The sequence below is a fragment of the Dendrobates tinctorius genome, unplaced genomic scaffold (assembly GCF_039654945.1).
Source record: "Dendrobates tinctorius isolate UK_male_01 unplaced genomic scaffold, ASM3965494v1 ptg000073l, whole genome shotgun sequence".
Lineage (NCBI taxonomy): Eukaryota > Metazoa > Chordata > Amphibia > Anura > Dendrobatidae > Dendrobates > Dendrobates tinctorius.
In genome coordinates, this window is record NW_027361741.1 from 12,138,753 (window position 1) to 12,158,264 (window position 19,512).

The following is a 19,512-nucleotide window of genomic DNA, read 5'->3' on the forward strand; positions in this document are numbered from 1 at the left end:
TGTGTGAGGCAACACAGACAAGCGGAGCCAGACAGGGTATAATGTTGCTCCCTAATAGGTTATAATGCACTTCTTCTGCTCATAGGGTCTAATGCTCCCACCTCATAGGGTATAATGCAACCATGACTCACTGATATATATATATATATATATACTGTATATATAAAAAACAAACACAATACTCACCTCTCCTCCTCATTCCCACGCTGATTCCGGCTCTGCTCCGGTCTCAGCAGCTGCACTGCAGTCTGCCCGGAACACAGCGGGTACACGATAAAGTGATGTCATCACGCGCCTGCTGTGTCAGAGGCAGAGTGGAATGATGAGAGAGGGAGCGTCATCTGACACTCTGTCCTCCATTATTGCTTTCAACTGTATCGGCATCTATGGGGAAGAGTGAATATTCATTTCTCTTTAGCAGTGAGGACAGGCTTTAGACGCAGCAGCCGACTCCTACCTCCTGTCACCCGCTGATGCTCCGCTGGCTCCGGGGGCCTTCATAACAGCTGCATGGTGTGCTGCTATTAGCGACACACCATTGACTGGGGGCCCCTGGAGCAGCGGGAGCACTAGGCAATTGCTGGCCCTGTATGCCAGCGGGTGTCAGTGTCTGGACCCACCGGAGAATCCTGCGGTTCTCCAGTGGGCCAGTCTGACCCTGGTTACATGTAATGGAAAGCAGCATTTTATTATTTTTAAAACCAATAGGTATACGTTTTCTGCAATTAAAAAAAAGCATATCTAAAAATATAATGTGTCATGGCTGCAAGGATGGGATGTTATTCGGTCTGTCCGCACGTTCCTACTTTTGTGTATTTTTATACAGTGGGATACAACAGAATGGTACTTTACAAACTGCTGATAGTTGCATTTGAGCCTACATATTTGGCATGGGACGATAGAGCGAGGCCGTCTGAACGTGCTGACCCAAAGTCCATCACTAATCTTCTGAAAATGAGCTGTGAGCCGTAAAGGTAGAGCTGTGTCTGGTGGGCACAGTGGGTGCCCAGCGCAGACTATTCATGTGAAATCTGATGGAGACAATGGGATAGACACACTTGCTGCCTCAGCACCCATGTCGTCTAAAGCTCCATTCATTGTTATTATATATATATGGTCCATCTCTTCAATGGGACATGGTCATTTCAGAATACAGTCAGCAGAAGAGGTATGGTGGTCCGGTCGCTTTCTGCAGTGCAGATCTTTGGAGTTCTTTTTTCCTTCGTCTTGGGATATGCATTGCTCTTTGTTCTGGGTTTGCTTTATGCCTTGGCTTATGATCCAGATTTTATAAACTTCACCAATCATTCTACCCTCTCTAGGGCAATGGCTTTGAAGGACTATTGATGCACCATGCAAAGAATTAGTGAATACCTGGCATCATAGAAAGTTCAGGTGAATGGGACCCTGATAGACCAAACATGTTGGATTATAGACAGCTTAGGCTACTCCTCTATACAGAGATCGTGCTATATAAGTGGGATTACTAAGGTTTTAATTGGTTTGAGAAAAGTCTCAAATGGAAAATCTAATGAAACTATGTGTTGCCTTCTTTGTGTGGTCCATGCTGTTTTTTATGTCCCCTAAATTATCAAATGAAACAAGTTTAAGGAGAGTTACACTAATATTTCTTTGTTCTCAAAATTTATTGAAGATGGTGTTGGCATGGTCTGATAGTGAGGAAATTATTCTGCGTGTAGAAGACATGACAATAGAGATAACCTGTGGCTCATTTTGTTAAAGGGAATCTGTCACCAGCTTTTTGCTTTGTAATCTGAGAGCAGCATGATGCAGGAGTAGAGACCTTGATTTCAGCAATGTGTCACTTGCTGGGCTGCTTATTTTGATAAGATCCCAGTCTTCTCTGCTGCAGACCTAGCAGTTCTCTGAAAGCTGATATCTGTATAACCCCGCCTACACCACTGGTTGGCTGCTTTCTGCTTATGCACAGTGTTCACAAAATCTGCCAATCAACTCTCCTGCTGAAAAAAATTACAAGCAGTAAGTCACACATCACTGGAATCAGGATCTCTTCTCCTACATCACACTGCTCTTGGATCATGTAACAGAAACCTAGTAACAGATTTCTTTTAACAGTTGTAGTAGTTACTTTGTAAGAGATAGCAAAAAAGGTTTTGCAGGGCTGCGTTCACACATTATGGTCACATTGCATGTTTCTTACTGTGATTTTTAAAAATTGCAAAAATACATTGCGGTTTTACTGAGAATGGGGCAAAGCACTCCTCCTCCCATCAACATTTTTGTTCTCTTAATATATTGCACTCACCATACTATATGGCACTGTGTAATTACAATTGCTCATTTTCCCTTCTACCCATTTAGTTCTTCTCTTTTCCATTAGACCTATGACATCACGTGATTAAACACTGACTAGCTAAATCCTTCTAAGCGCTACATATAAACAGGAGGTCCATTTTCCCTGTATGAGTCATCACTGCAAAATTCCCTGGCAGGGGAAAAAGGGAGCAGCTGGGTCAGGAGTTGAAGGGGGTTGTTGATTTTTGCAGGGAAAAGGGGCTTCCTGTTTCTAACTAGAGCAGAGAAAAGAGAAGAATTAACTGGATAGAATGGAAAAATGAGCAATTGTCAGTGTTATATACTGTATATGAAACCAACCAGACATTGTGATAGTAGACAGGGATCAGAAGACAGCAATGATAATAGATGTGGCAGTGCCAAGAGACAGCAACATCAGAAAGAAGGAATATGAGCAGCTAGAGAAATACCAGAGACTAAAAGGAGAACTGGAGAAGATGTGGAAGGTGAAGGCAACAGTGATTCCAGTGCTGATAGGAGCACTTGGAGCAGTGACCCCTAAGTTAGGAAAATGGCTACAACAGATCCCAGGAGCAACATCTGAACTCTTTCCAGAAAAGCGCAATACTGCGAACAACTAAGATTCTGCGCAGAACCCTCAAACTCCCAGGCCTCTGGTAGAGGACCCGAGAATGGGAAAAATGACCACCCCCATTGGGGGGTGAGAAGGAAGATTATATATATATATATATATATATATATATATATATATATATATATATAATTGCAATATATCAAGAAGATAAAACCTTTTATGGAAATGCTTCCTTAGGTGAGTATGAGTGCCAGTGCCAGACACAGCACACAGACCAGTGCAGTACTGGTTCAGGGTAAATGCAGACCCTTTCTTCCTATTATGCAGAGCAGAAGCTCTGTATCTTTGAGATGCTGTGGAGGTTTCATGGTAGATGCAGACTATGTTGAATTGTGATAGAACTAGTGACGCTTTAACTGTTGGTACAGAGTAATAACAGCCTAATGTATGGGGACCCTCCCCCTCTCCACCCCCCTGACTTCATAGTATAAGGATAAGACTCTGGCATGTCCGAATTTAAATTGCCAATCCTTTTGTTACTGACGAGATAAACCACCGGTAGAGGAGTCTGGCAGCAGTTATCATAGAGAACAAAGGAGCTCTCAACAGAGCCAGCGTTCCTATGTATGGTGGAGTCAGGAGGGATGGCTGCTGGCCAAATTATCAACTGACATCTATCTATTGTATATTGGGCCCCATATATATCATATAACAGCCAGTTCTGTAAAATTCTAAAATAGTCAGTCTGGTAGAAATCCTGCAGAGAGGTCATCCTCCAGCTGGTGACTGATATAAGCCCCGCCTCCTTGGTGCATGTGGGCGTGGCTTAGTGATCCTATAGCAGACAGAGCACAGCAGAGCGGAGACTGCTGCAGTCAGTTGTCTTACAGCCAGACACAGGAAAGTGAGGTGGAGGAGGGGGATATGGCTGATCTCCTGAGACAAAATAGGATCAAAGAAAAGAAATTATGAAAGGAATTTCCTGGATATTTTAAAATGTTTTGCTAATTTTCTGTGGACAGTGTTGCTTTACATTAATCTTTAAGATATCATACATTGCGGTCTAACAATGTGGCCCTTTAGTGGTAATTAGGAGTAAAAGCTTATACTGTTAGAGATTGATGGGGATTGAATGGCCTAAAAGGGGTTTTTGGTTTTAGAAAACCACTGTCACGGGATGCAGATTATTTGAAAAAAACAAACAAAAAACCTGTTCTTTAGTTATCCTTCCCAGGTTCAGTGCTTAGACTTCGCCACTGCTCCCAGTGTATGTTATTGTCGGCGACACAGACATCACTTTGACAGTGCGGCAGAAAATGAGTGATCTCTAAGGCTTTGTTGAGTTGACGGCACGAGCCTCTGTGTGCTCACTGACTTGCTTCCGCACTCACGATGCGACAGACAACAGACACCCGGAACGGTTGCGGAGACTCAGTGCTGGACTCTACTAGAGTGAGAAAAGCACAGGATTTTTGTTTTTTAACTAACTTCAGTCAGAGGACAGGAAACACATATAAATATTGTAAATTGGATCTTCTATCTCTGTGATCAGAGTATTGTAGAAGACACTCCGCTTTTGTGAGACGTTTTCCATTAGTAACATAGAGATCTTTTTGTTGGAGGGGAGCTCATTCATCTGGATCACTGTATGAGCCGGCAGACTGGACAGTGTAATGTCTATCATCCTACAGTCGTATGTGATCTAAAGGTCATAAGTTTCATATTCACAGATGGTCTTTTTATTAACGCCTACAGTTCTGTGAATATCTATTACCCCAACCTAAACGGCTTATTAGTTTTAAAATATGTTCTAGGCAAGAGTCTGATGTGTAGGCGAGATACAGAGTCACATTCATCCAATTACACAGGATTACCTAAAACTACATAGAAAACAAGTTGTTCCATGTTTTTAGCCAGAGCAGCTATACGTTTATGAGTTAAAGATCAAAATATGAGATGATGATGAGTGTTTTTGCTTCATGGGTTGGAAAATAGACACCTATCTTCCATGACTCCGGTAATACCTAAATCTTCTGCAGGTTTTTTTGTATATACAAGAGTGTCTGTATCATAGAGGCAGCTGATGGTCACAATGGGGCCTGATTTTACCAAATTCTGAAATCCTGTGCAGTGATTGGATCTCCACAGGCCTTGTCAAGAAGTCCTATATTCTACATTTATGCGATGTATTCCCATGTATACACTGATGGTCATGATTACTAACACAATTATTTTTGCTCCAGGTAAACATGAGTGAACCACAAAGTACTCCAGAACAGATGGCAGCTGGCAAGAGTCATGGCGGCATTGGTGGTAACTACAAGGTACTGTGCTATATCCGTGGTCCACTAGCATATTATTGCCATCATGGGAATAAAATCTAAAAGTTGACATTAGAATTGTAAGCTGAGAATATTCATGAGCAGAAATCCTGGTGATATTGCATTTATAGAACCTGCAACTCGCTAAAGGGAACCTGTCGTGCTGAAAATAGTATCTGATCTGCAGGCAGGATGTTATAGCAGGAGGAGATCAGATTGATGGACATTTTTTGTGGGAAAAGTTTTAGTAAATCTTGCATTTTGGTGATGAAAATCACTGATAATTATATGTATATAAGACCAGTGGACAGTCAGTGATTGGCAGTCTTCCCCATATGACAGAGATAGCTGTCAAACATTAGTAGGACCGCCCACTGGACTCCTATTTATATATATACAAACATCAGGGATTTCAATGAACAAAATAAAAGTTATACCAAATCTTTTCCTAAAAACCTACTGTATATATAATTCTGCTCACCTCCTCCTTCTCTATACTATGCTGTCCACAGATTGGCTGCGATGTACAATGGGACAGGTTCCCCAACAGTTATGATATGCCGTCTAATAACGATGCATTTAGGATAACCTGGAACCCTACAAAGTCACTTTCATGGAGTGTGAGCATATTCACCCAGTAGCTCCCTGTATTTGGCTTCCTAAGTATTGGCAGAAAATACCGCTACCAAACTACGGTATATGAGAAACCATATTACTGGCACCTAGCTCTTGGTCACACAGTAATCACTTGAAAATGCATGCAATTGGCTGTAAATGGTTAAAGGGGTTGTGCTATCCAGCAAGCCCAATCTATATGCCCTGCTAATATCATAGAGGGGTCCAGCTCAGTTCTCTATCATCCTGCAATGACTTTCACTTTGCATGCCTGGTCCATCCATTTATCCACATAGGAGGCCATTCAGGCCACATGTCAGACTGCAGCGTTGTCTGCTGCAGGGTAACGGAGCATAGGTCATAGGACATCTTGGTAAACCCTTGTATAAACAATGTAGTTATATAAATGATAACATTTTTTATTTACATTTTTATTATTCAACTCAATAATTCAATCACCGGCCTTACTGGTCACTAGTATTGAGCGAGGCTGCGCCCTCTATTTGGACAGGCCCACGGGCTGGCCGCGTCACTAGACCATACAAGTGTATGGTGAGCAACCACAGGCCGGGAGTATGTATAACTCATACATACCCCCTGGTCCCTGGTCGGAAACCAGCAAATCCCCGCTGGGCACAGTGCATGCACTGGGGGGATTCATAAGTCTACAGTCACACAGAGTGACTGCGGACTTACTGATTTGGTCCGGACCCTTCAAGCTTTAGTTGAAGGACAGGCCTCAGCCAACATTATACATGATTATATAAGAAGTTAAAAAATAGTCAATCAATTTCACCCCAACTTATTGTACTACAGTTATCTCATCTTTTGGATGGGTCCATTGACCTGCCAGGTTGGGGGCCTAAAATAAGATTGTAACCCTTTGTATGTTAGTGGTATACTTAAAAATAAATTACAGGCTTTTTTGCATTTATTAAGCAGAATTGTAATATAGCAGAAAGAGAAGCACTGCCATATGTATACAATAAGAAATATTATATCTATAGTTCAATTAAATGCAATATATCGGCAGTATAACTTGTAATGTTACTTTGCCTGTTTGTTCTGCGATGCTTGGAAACATATAGGAATTCTAGAACACAGAAATGTAACAGTCTTTTAAACATATAGCACACGAGGCTCATACATAGTCTCTGGGGTAACACCATGGGATTAAAAAGTGTTGAAGTTTAGCTGCTGCAACGCCATTTTTTGATCAGCAGGGGGTGCTATTTCCACTTTCATTTTATTTTTTTGAGTAGCATTTTGCTTAAGAGTTTTTACATTACCAGCCACAAACTTGTCATGTCCAAACTTCACTTAGATGTTCTACTGCTAAGTCTCATATATTGCAATATGTGATGCCCCAAGTATTTGTAATAGTCTTAGATTGTGCTTGTCACATTGTGCCTTGTTATGTGATGCAGAACGATAAATTCAAAACATTGATTCTGCTCAGTAACAGGTCACACAATTTCAGGAAATATTCAAGAGACACTAAAATGTGTCTTTTTTTTTATTAAATGCAATTTCTTCTTCCTCACTGACTTTAGTCCATAGTGCTGCAGAGAAATTTAGAAATGCAAGTACCGATGGAGATATCATCATGAAAATGGTTCAATTAAGCTGCGCAAGGGTTAAAGCCGCAGTAACTCGAAATGAAGCTTGATCCCGGTCTAGTGGCCAGGTTAGTAGTCTGTGGCCATTGGATGGGAGTCCTGAGAACCACTGCCTAACTCCCAACATCCAGCGCTTTTCTTTTGATTAGCCCGCCTGGTGCGATATCACATGTGCATCAGACTATCCATACCTTATAAAACCTGCCCTCTTTTTTCCCCCGACACAAAGAAAGAACTGAAAACACCGTTCCAAAAAACACAACTTTATTAAAGATTAACCAGTTATAACAACTTCTTCTTTTTAAACACCCATCGTTGGAGGGGTAAGGTCGCAGCTCTCCATGTTAACCATCGGAAAATTGTGGGGATATGCCACCGGACTCACGGCACATGTTACCCAGTCTTGCTCTTCCGCCAACGCTGCGACGTTCAACCATCATATCAACCGCCAACCAAGCTATGCAATAAAATAACAAACAAAAGGGAGGGAGGGTGGGCCCCTCTCGATCCCAGCGGTCAAAGAGGAGGAGACACCTCAGTCAGCACAATTTATACCCCTTGCAAGGGGAGGGGCCGAACCAGGAAGGAAACCGTCTAGACCAATGAACATCCTTCACCTGAAGGTAAGGAAAAAAGAACACCTGTTAACCCTTTCTCAACGTCCCAGAGGAAAAAAGAGCAGCCAAAATTATCATATTCTAGAGTTGCTGGCCAGACAGGGGCCCCCCGCAGATAAAATCGGGCTCCCTCACACTGCAATGATGATGTCCTGCCCTGCCAGCTAATCAAAAGAAGAACCAGAGATGCCATCATGTAAGAGGCAGTTCGCAGGGCTCCCATCTCACAGTCACAGATTACAGATCTGTCCGCTGGAGTTGTCTTGCCAATCGATTTGTGAGGGAGTTACAGGGCGGTAGTCGTGGCTGATAGCATTTACGTTAGTGCCCTGCCCTCCTATCACATGCACATACTGTTCATAGCTCTGCATACCTGTGGCTTCTTCACCTGCACCGTCAGAGCCCTCTGTACGTTTCTGGAGGCTTCCTCTGTCCGATTTTTCACTAAATGAGACACAGTCCAAATCAACTTGCAAATTAACAGCTTTACTGATCCTTGTACACAGCATACAGTGGGGAAAAAAAGTATTTAGTCAGTCAGCAATAGTTCAAGTTCCACCACTTAAAAAGATGAGAGGCATCTGTAATTTACATCATAGGTAGACCTCAACTATGGGAGACAAACTGAGAAAAAAAAATCCAGAAAATCACATTGTCTGTTTTTTTTTTTCATTTTATTTGCATATTATGGTGGAAAATAAGTATTTGGTCAGAAACAAAATTTCATCTCAATACTTTGTGATATATCCTTTGTTGGCAATGACAGAGGTCAAACGTTTTCTGTAAGACTTCACAAGGTTGCCACACACTGTTGTTGGTATGTTGGCCCATTCCTCCATGCAGAACTCCTCTAGAGCAGTGATGTTTTTGGCTTTTCGCTTGGCAACACGGACTTTCAACTCCCTCCAAAGGTTTTCTATAGGGTTGAGATCTGGAGACTGGCTAGGCCACTCCAGGACCTTGAAATGCTTCTTACGAAGCCACTCCTTCGTTGCCCTGGCGGTGTGCTTTGGATCATTGTCATGTTGAAAGACCCAGCCACGTTTCATCTTCAATGCCCTTGCTGATGGAAGGAGGTTTGCACTCAAAATCTCACGATACATGGCCCCATTCATTCTTTCATGTACCCGGATCAGTCGTCCTGGCTCCTTTGCAGAGAAACAGCCCCAAAGCATGATGTTTCCACCACCATGCTTTACAGTAGGTATGGTGTTTGATGGATGCAACTCAGTATTCTTTTTCCTCCAAACACGACAAGTTGTGTTTCTACCAAACAGTTCCAGTTTGGTTTCATCAGACCATAGGACATTCTCCCAAAACTCCTCTGGATCATCCAAATGCTCTCTAGCAAACTTCAGACGGGCCCGGACATGTACAGGCTTAAGCAGTGGGACACGTCTGGCACTGCAGGATCTGAGTCCATGGTGGCATAGTGTGTTACTTATGGTAGGCCTTGTTACATTGGTCCCAGCTCTCTGCAGTTCATTCACTAGGTCCCCCTGCGTGGTTCTGGGATTTTTGCTCACCGTTCTTGTGATCATTCTGACCCCACGGGGTGGGATTTTGCGTGGAACACCAGATCGAGGGAGATTATCAGTGGTCTTGTATGTCTTCCATTTTCTAATTATTGCTCCCACAGTTGATTTCTTCACTCCAAGCTGGTTGGCTATTGCAGATTCAGTCTTCCTAGCCTGGTGCAGGGCTACAATTTTGTTTCTGGTGTCCTTTGACAGCTCTTTGGTCTTCACCATAGTGGAGTTTGGAGTCAGACTGTTTGAGGGTGTGCACAGGTGTCTTTTTATACTGATAACAAGTTTAAACAGGTGCCATTACTACAGGTAATGAGTGGAGGAAAGAGGAGACTCTTAAAGAAGAAGTTACAGGTCTGTGAGAGCCAGAAATCTTGATTGCTTGTTTCTGACCAAATACTTATTTTCCACCATAATATGCAAATAAATTGAAAAAAAAACAGACAATGTGATTTTCTGGATTTTTTTTTCTCAGTTTGTCTCCCATAGTTGAGGTCTACCTATGATGTAAATTACAGACGCCTCTCATCTTTTTAAGTGGTGGAACTTTCACTATTGCTGACTGACTAAATACTTTTTTTCCCCACTGTATCTATATTTGCTCCAGTATCAGCATCAGTTTTCACATCATGCAACTCTTCCTCTGTCCCTGTCCTTTTCTCTGTAGCAAAAAGGGAGCAGCATCCATTCCGGGTGAAAAATAGCTTTATTTTGCCAATCAGAGATACAACGTTTTGACCAAAAAGGTCTTTATCAAGCAGTTTTTGGTCGAAACGTTGTATCTCTGATTGGCAAAATAAAGCTATTTTTCACCTGGAACGGATGCTGCTCCCTTTTTGCTATTTGGTTGCCTTTTTGAACCCATTGGGTCCTGGGATCTTTGGAGCGTGCATTCCATTCAGTTCGTGTGCTGTTGGCTGTTTTTCCTTTATGTCCTTTTCTCTGTGTCACTAAGCTTGCTTCCGGGACGAACAGTGCCGTTCGGTTCTCCAGCATCCTCACTGTGTAGGCTTACTCTGTTTGGGGACTCCCTTGAGCGTTTTGTCCCAGTCCTGAGAGCATCAGCCCATGTAATAAGCTGCCACATGATGAGCGACCTGCCCGTACTGCTTAGTCTTCTCTAGCAACTGCAGTCCCACTAATTCTGCACCGCTTGCACTGTTGCTGTTTGCTCCTTCTGATGAGGTCCTGGCCATGGATACTATATGGCTGGGCCTTAGACTTATTCAACGTTGCATGGCACGGTGTTGCCCAGGGCTAGTTAGCCCAAGTGAGCTGAATGGGTGCCCTGGCCCCAACTGAGACCTATCAGGAAGTCCTTCCTGCCTTATCTACCGTGCCCCTCCTATGTTAACTATTCATATGCTAACCCCTTATTCAGCACTATAGTATATACACTATGTAGGCTAAACTGCCCCATCTAGTGGCCAAACTACGAAACTACACTGTCCCTAGACAACTATGAACATACAATATGACATTATAAAACATTAGCGCTATATACATAGCAGCATTTGCAAGACACAAAGCAAGAATATATATACATTAATATGTACAGCATTAATACTTAACCTTGACGTACTTGGGGCCTTGTAACTCCTTACAGATTCACACTATCTTTACAGTAACATGCAAATTAGAACTTGAAATGCAAATTTCAAATCTGCATCACATGACAATGTGCACTGGATATTCTCTGCAGAGCTTGCATGGCATTTCTAAAAATGCAGAAAACCTGGACAGAATGACTGCTGATGTTTAGTTATTTTGTGTTATTCTTGTATAATTGCTACCATCACAGCAAAATGATCTCTGCTTTCCCCATACCTACAGTAGGTCACTGGCTGCATAATATGTATGCATCATAATGGTAACTCTCTGTAGTATAGGGAGCCTGGGCGCATGTGTTTTCATAAATTGGACAGGGTCATTAAGCGCAAATGCAGCTGGTATCAGTGGTATCTTTAGCATAGCCTAGCAGAGCTGTGCCATAACCCAGCTGTCAGAGGCTTTATTAGACAGTGTCCATCTGATCTGAGCATGCTCAAGTGACAGCATTTGCACCACTGGAGTACAGGTCTAGAGGTCTGGAGGTTAAAGGTGGGGAGTCATCATTAGGGGGTTATGGCTGTAAATCAGTGCAGATTTAAAAATAGGTTGTATTGATATACATGATTAATTCGCCATGTACAGAAAACTGAGACCACATTATGATTGTAACTATTATATACCTGATTGGAAGTCTGCAATGTACATTATACTACTGCATAGGTTTATAGTGGCAAACATCACTCTTTTATTCCTATTGGTAAAAAAACTATATCACATTTTATATAAAAGCATCAGACAACGATTTCAGTTTACAGTAAAAAAGGAATGCTGATGCATACCGTCCCAAAAGGACAATCTTTTTGTATACCAGAGATATATGGAGCCCTGTGGATACATTAGGGGTATGTGGTGGTAGATTTCCTGACACATATACCACACTTACATGATTCACAAGATGTGTACAAAGCTTAACAATGATAGTACAATAGTGTCTGAAACAAGATAAAGCCTACTATTTTATAATTTTTACCTTAATTCTCAGATTACGCTCTATGAGTTGGAGAATTTTCAGGGGAAGAAGTGTGAGCTCACTGGAGAATGTCAGAACTTGGGAGAGAAAGGACTTGAGAAAGTTGGATCCATTCAAGTGGAATCCGGACCGTGAGTGGAGAATGAAAACTACTTTCATTAAGAGAAATATTAACTTGGACTCATTGCCAGCAGATAAATTACAAATATGCCATTAAGTTCTCACAATATTGTTGGATATAGAAAAGTGGTTATAGAAGACAATGACCAGGCCATGACCTCGATTGCATAATATACTTGTAGTACTGAAATTCAACATGTTGTGCTTTGGGTAGGCAGTATGTTACAGGACTGACTTTTGCTGTAGTTTTTCCAAAATATTTGCATAGAATTTCGGGGCCCCATACTGGAAAAATTTTCGAGCCCCCTTGAGTCTCCACCCAGGCTCCACCCCAGCTCCTCCTATACCCCTCAAACCTTCCACAGTCCCACTGCCCACTCTTGGAAAAACTCCACTTCTGCACCACGTCCTCACCAATCACACATTAACAGTTCTCATTGGATACCATATCACCTACATAACCATCAGCTTTTGTTTTGGCCAAAAGATATTTTAAGGCACCACAATGGCAAGGTAGACTCTTTTGGCAGGGTCCTACTTAACTCTAACCTATTAAACATTTCTTAAAATATCCAGTACTCTGTTTAGGTAAATTTTTTATTTATTTTTCTTTAAGGGAACGTTAAATACTGACCATTAAAAAACCCCACAATACTAATATTACCATAAGTGTCATTATATACAGGAGCTCTGTACAAAGTATACAGTGCATAGTGTCAGTGTACAGGTAATACAGTGATCACCAGTTACATTACACACAGGAGCTCTGTATACAGTGTCAGTGTATAGGTAATACAGTAATCACCAATGACATTTTACACAGGAGCTCTGTATATAGTATACAGGTAATACAGGGATCACCAGAGACATTGAACGCAGGAGCTCTGTATATTCTACACAGGTAATACAGTGATCACGAGTCACATTATACACATGAGTTCGGTATATAGCGTCAGTGTACAGGTAATACAGGGATCACCAGTGACATTATATACAGAAGCTCTGTATATACTATATATAATGTATAGTGTAAGTGTACAGATAACACACTGAATCATCAGGGACGTCTCTAGTTGAAGTCCTTCATCTTCACTTTTATTCTTCATCCAGAGCCGACTGCCATCACTTCTTCTAACCCGTACTCGTCTATGAAGAAAATATCACACAGTAATCTTCCAAAGCACATTTCCCAATTTTCCCCCAACTTCTACACTATGCCAGGTAAAGAAAAAAACACTGAAAACAGGATAATCAAAAACAAAATACGATACAGCAGTAATAATATTCCTTTATTAGTCCCTACACTTCTAATGTCCCACATCCTTCCTCTTCCTGTAGTAATATCCCCCATCTTGGTCCCTTATATACTCCATTCTGGATTCCACATGTCTCCTTCCTGGCCCCCACCTATCACATTCCAGGCCACATATGATCTCCCATCCTGGCCTCATATGATCTCCATCCTGCCCCCACATGTCCTCTCATCCTGCCCCCATATGTTGCCCCATTTGTCTCCTACCCTGCCCCATATGTTGTCTCATGTGTCTTCCGTCCTGTCATCCATTGTTGCCACATGTTTCCCATTTTTCTCCATTATGTTGTGTCTTCCATCCTGCCTTAATCTGTTGCCCCATATGTCATCCCATCCTGCCCCATATCTTGCTCCATTTGTCTCCTACCCTGCCCCATATGTTGCCTCATGTGTCTTCCATCCTGTCCCCCTTTGCTGCCCCATGTGTCTCTCATTTTGCTTCCATATGTTGTGTCTTCAATCCTGCCATCATATGTTGCCCCATGTGTCTTCCATCCTGCCCCATAAGTTGCCCCATCTATCTCCCATCATGCCATATGTTTGCCCCATGTGTCTCCCATTCTGCCATGATATGTTGCCCCATTTGTCTCCCATCCTGTCCTCATATCTTGCCCCATATGTCTCCCATCCTGCCTAATATATGTTGCCCCATGTGTCTTTCATTCTGCCATCATATGTTGCCCCATATGCCTCCTATTCTGCCATCATATGTTGCCTTATGCATCTCCAATATTGCCATCATGTTTCCCCATGTGTCTCCCATCCTGATATCATATGTTGCCCCATGTGTATCTCATAATACCATCATATGTTTCCCCATGTGTTTCCCATCCTGCCATTATATGTTTCCCCATGTGTCTCCCACCCTGTCACCCATTGTTGCCACGTTTCCCATTTTTCTCCCATACCCATTCCCAAACCAGGGGAAGAGTCTTGAGGAGATCATTTGCATATTCCCAGTGCCTTCTGGGATAAGTGAAGAGTCTCCGCGAGCTCAACGATCACTGGGTGTTGGCCGTTGCAGCTGAAAAGAGGAGATTGGAAAACCAGGGGAAGAGTCTTCAGGAGATCATTTGCATATTCCCAGTGCCTTCTGGGATAAGTGAAGAGTCTCCGCGAGCTCAACGATCACTGGGTGTTGACCGTTGCAGCTGAAAAGAGGAGATCGGAAAACCAGGGGAAGAGTCTTGAGGAGATCCTTTGCATATTCCCAGTGCCTTCTGGGATAAGTGAAGAGTCTCCGCAAGCTCAACGATCACTGGGTTTTGGCCGTTGCAGCTGAAAAGAGGAGATCGGAAAACTTTTGGCTCATCTTTCATCGTTTTTAAGAAATCTCAATATGGAAGAGGCCAGGAGCCATGTGGTGAGCTGCATTTCTTGCTACATGTTCACAGACTTACCAGTGGAAAAGCCAAACTTCACATGCCACAAATGCAAGCTTGTGTCCCTGTTGGAGGAAAAGTTGCAAAATCTCGAAGAGAGGTTAGCTACGTTGAAGATCATTAAGGAAGGTGAAGAGTTCTTGGACAGAGCAGAATTATCTCTTCATGTTACAGAAAGAGAAGAAATTCGAAGTGCACCTGAAGAAACAGAGGAATGGAGACATGTGACCCAGAGAAGCAGGAGGATCAGGAGGCAGTCAGCACCCATACTTCTCAGGAACCAGTACCAGGCTCTCACGCAGGAAAATGATGAAGAAATACATCAGGATAAGACTTTGCCCACAAACAGCAACCTTGTACGCCTTCAGAGTCCTCCTGGATGGAGAAAGAAAAATGTTGTGAAGAAGAAACGGAGAGTGGTGGTCATGGGGGATTCCCTGTTGAGAGGAACAGAGGCTGCAAACTGCAGACCGGATATAACTTCAAGAGAAATGTGCTGTCTTCCAGGTGCAAAAATTAAAGATGTGTCTGACAGGATATCAGGACTCTTCAGACCTACAGATGACTACCCATTCCTGCTACTACATGTGGGGACAAATGACACCGCAAGAAACGACCTGGAAACCATCTGCAGAGACTTTGAAGACTTAGGCAAGAAAGTGAAAGAACTGGGAGTGCAGGTGGTTTTCTCTTCCATCCTCCCAGTGGATGGCCATGGAACAAGGAGGTGGAATAAGATTCTGCAGGTGAACTACTGGCTACGTCGATGGTGCCGTCAGCAACGATTTGGATTTATGGATCACGGAGTGAATTACCTTTACGATGGACTACTTGCTAGAGATGGGGTGCACCTTACGAAGACTGGAAAACATGTATTTGGAAGTCGCCTTGCTACACTTGTAAGGAGAGCTTTAAACTAGAACAACATGGGAAGGGAAGCAAAAGGCCAGAAAAAGCCATACACCTGACAAATGCTATTGAGAACTCTGCTATTAGAAGTGGAAAGGAAGAACAAAGACAAAAGAATCTAATTAATAAAAATATTGGAGAAAGAGAAACCAATCACAAACTAAAATGTTTATACTAATGCACAAAGCATGGGCAACAAACAAGGAGAATTGGAACTACTAATGCAGGAAAAGAAATATGATGTCATTGGAATCACTGAAACTTGGAGGGACAATACACATGATTGGAATACAAGACTAGAAGGATACAACTTATTTGCAAGAAACAGACTTGATAAACGAGGAGGAGGTGTCGCATTGTATGTTAGAAACGCATATATCTGCACAGAGATTGAAGCTTCAGAGACTGAGAGTTCTGTGGAAACTGTTTGGGTAAGAATACAAGGACAGAACAATGGAAAGGACACCATTGTAGGCATTTACTACAGGCCGCCTGTGCAAGCTGAAGATATGGATGAACTTTTTATGCATCAAATGGCCAAGTTCTCCAAAAAATATGACATAGTTGTCATGGGAGATTTCAACTATCCAGACATTTGTTGGGAATCTCTCTCAGGCAAAACTAACAGGTCAAGGAAATTCTTATCCTCTCTTGCTGACAACTTTATCTTCCAAACAGTAGGGGAGAAAACAAGGGGAACTGCTACCTTGGATCTAATCCTTATAAACAGGGAGGAAATGGTTGAGGAGGTAAAAGTGGCTGGGACCCTAGGAGGTAGCGACCATGCTATTTTAGAATTTTGGATAACTAGAGGAGGAAGACCTGTGAAGTCTCAGACGTCAAGGTTAGATTTCTGCTGTCTGCAGAACCTGCAGGGCACAAATCAGATTGCTAAAGCTGACAATGAATTGAGGCTTGCAAGAGATGTCAAAAGCAATAATAAAGGATTTTGGGGATATGTTGAAAGTAAAAGAAAAGTCAAAGATGTTATAGGATTTTTACAGGATGAAAATGATGAAATGGTAAGACAGGATGTTGAGAAAGCTGAACTTTTAAATTCCTATTTTGCATCTGTTTTCTCTCAGAAAGGAAATGTAACATCAACTGTTCTTCACTGTCCTATTAAGGGAATAAAAGAATCCAGGATATCTGTAAACAGAAAGATAGTGAGGAAACACTTAGCTAACCTAAATGAATTCAAGTCTCCAGGTCCAGATGAATTACACCCCAGAGTACTGAAGGAGATAGCAGAATACATTTTTGAACCCCTCTCCATAATCTTTGAAAATTCTTGGAGAACAGGAGAAGTCCCAGAAGACTGGAGAAGAGCAAATGTTGTTCCTATCTTCAAAAAGGGGAAGAAGGTGGACCCAGGCAACAATAGGCCGGTGAGTCTGACTTCTATACCAGGAAAGATCTTTGATCAAATTATTAAACAACATGTATGTCAGTACCTGGATAAGAATGAAGTGATTAAACAGAGTCAGCATGGGTTTGTAACTAATAAGTCATGTCAGACTAACTTAATTTCCTTCTATGATGGAATCACTGATTGGGTGGATCAAGGAAATGCTGTAGATATAGTATATCTTGACTTCAGCAAAGCATTTGACAAAGTTTCTCATACAATCCTTATTGAAAAAATGACTAAGTATGGAATGGACAAGGCAACTGTTAGGTGGATTCATAACTGGCTTAGTGATCTGACCCAAAGAGTGGTCGTAAATGGCTGCAAATCCAGTTGGAAGAATATCTCAAGTGGGGTACCACAGGGCTCTGTCCTGGGCCCTGTATTGTTCAACATCTTTATCAACGATTTAGATGAGGGAATTGAGGGTAAACTGATTAAATTTGCTGATGACACAAAGCTAGGAGGGATAGCTAATACTAGAGAAGAGAGAGAGAGGATTCAAAAAGATATAAATAAACTGGAGAAGTGGGCAGCAACTAACAGAATGGTTTTTAACAGGGAAAAATGCAAAGTACTACATCTGGGCAATAAAAATGAAAAAAGCATATACAGAATGGGAGGAATAGGGCTAAGCAACAGCACATGTGAAAAAGACTTGGGTATACTAATAGATCACAGACTGAATATGAGTCAACAGTGTGATGTAGCAGCAAAAAAGGCAAATGCAATTCTAGGATGTATTAACAGAAGCATACAGTCTAGATCACGTGAAGTCATTATTTCCCTCTACTCCTCTTTGGTCAGACCTCATCTGGAATATTGTGTCCAGTTTTGGGCACCACATTTTAAAAAAGACATCAACAAACTGGAGCAAGTTCAGAAAAGAGCGACCAGAATGGTGACCGGTCTGCAAACCCTGTCTTATGAGGAAAGGTTGCAGGATTTGGGATTGTTTAGTTTGCAAAAGAGAAGACTGAGAGGAGACTTAATAGCTGTCTACAAATATCTAAAGGGCTGTCACATTGAAGAAGGATCAACTATATTCTCATTTGCACAAGGAAAGACTAGAAGCAATGGGATGAAACTGAATGGGAGGAGACACAGATTAGATATTAGAAAAAACTTTTTGACAGTTAGAGTGATCAATGAGTGGAACAAGCTGCCACGAGAAGTGGTGAGTTCTCCTTCAATGGAAGTCTTCAAACAGAGGCTGGACAGACATCTGACTGGGATGATTTAGCGAATCCTGCTTTGAGCAGGGGGTTGGACCAGATGGCCCAGGAGGTCCCTTCCAACTCTACGATTCTATGATTCTATGATTCTGTGTTGTGTCTTCCATCCTGTCTTAATCTGTTGCCCCATGTGTTCTCCCATCCTACCCCATATATTGCCTCATTTGTCTCCTACCCTGCCCCATATGTTGCCTCATGTGTCTCTCATTTTGCTTCCATATGTCGTGTCTCCAATCCTGCCATGATATGTTGCCCCATGTGTCTTCCATCCTGCCCCATATGTTGCCTCATCTGTCTCCCATCATGCCATATGTTGCCCCATGTGTCTCCCATTCTGCCATGATATGTTGCCCCATTTGTCTCCCATCCTGTCCCCGTATCTTGCCCCATGTGTCTCCCATCCTGCCTCATATGTTGCCCCATGTGTCTTTCATTCTGCCATCATATATTGGCCCATATGTCTCCCATTCTGCCATCATATGTTGCCCCATGCATCTCCAGTATTGCCATCATGTTTCCCCATGCGTCTCCCATCCTACCATCATATGTTGCCCCATTTGTCTCCCAATCTGCCATTTGTTGCCCCATGCATATCCCTTCTTGCCATCATATGGTGCTCCATGCTTCTCCCATCCTGCAATCATATGTTGCCCCATATGTCTCCCATCCTGCCATCATGTTGCCCCATGTATTTCCCATCCAGCGATCATATACTGCCCCACATGTATCCCACCCTGCCCCCATGTGTTGCCCCATGTGTCTCCCATTCTGCCATCATATGTTGCCCATGTGTCTCCCATCCTGTCATCATATATTGCCCCACGTGAATCCCATCCTGCCACCATATGTTGCCCCATGTGTATCCCATCATGCCATCATATGTTTCCCCATGTGTTTCCCATCCTGCCATCATGTTGCCCCATGTGTTTCCCATCCTGCCTCCATATGTTGCCCCATGTGTCTCCCATTCTGCCATCATATGTTGCCCCATG

At 42.5% G+C, this 19,512-nt stretch overlaps 1 protein-coding gene across 3 annotated transcripts in view; it reads left to right on the plus strand.

Annotated features, from left to right (window-relative positions):
• LOC141096188 (beta-crystallin B3-like) overlaps positions 1 to 19,512 on the plus strand; it is a 368,074-nt gene that overhangs the window by 333,627 nt on the left and 14,935 nt on the right. For all 3 annotated transcript variants that reach the window (XM_073582654.1, XM_073582655.1, XM_073582657.1), the window contains 2 exons: positions 5,116 to 5,196; positions 12,167 to 12,285. In XM_073582654.1, the coding sequence (XP_073438755.1) occupies positions 5,116 to 5,196; positions 12,167 to 12,285 (200 nt within the window). The remainder of the gene's footprint in view (positions 1 to 5,115; positions 5,197 to 12,166; positions 12,286 to 19,512) is intronic.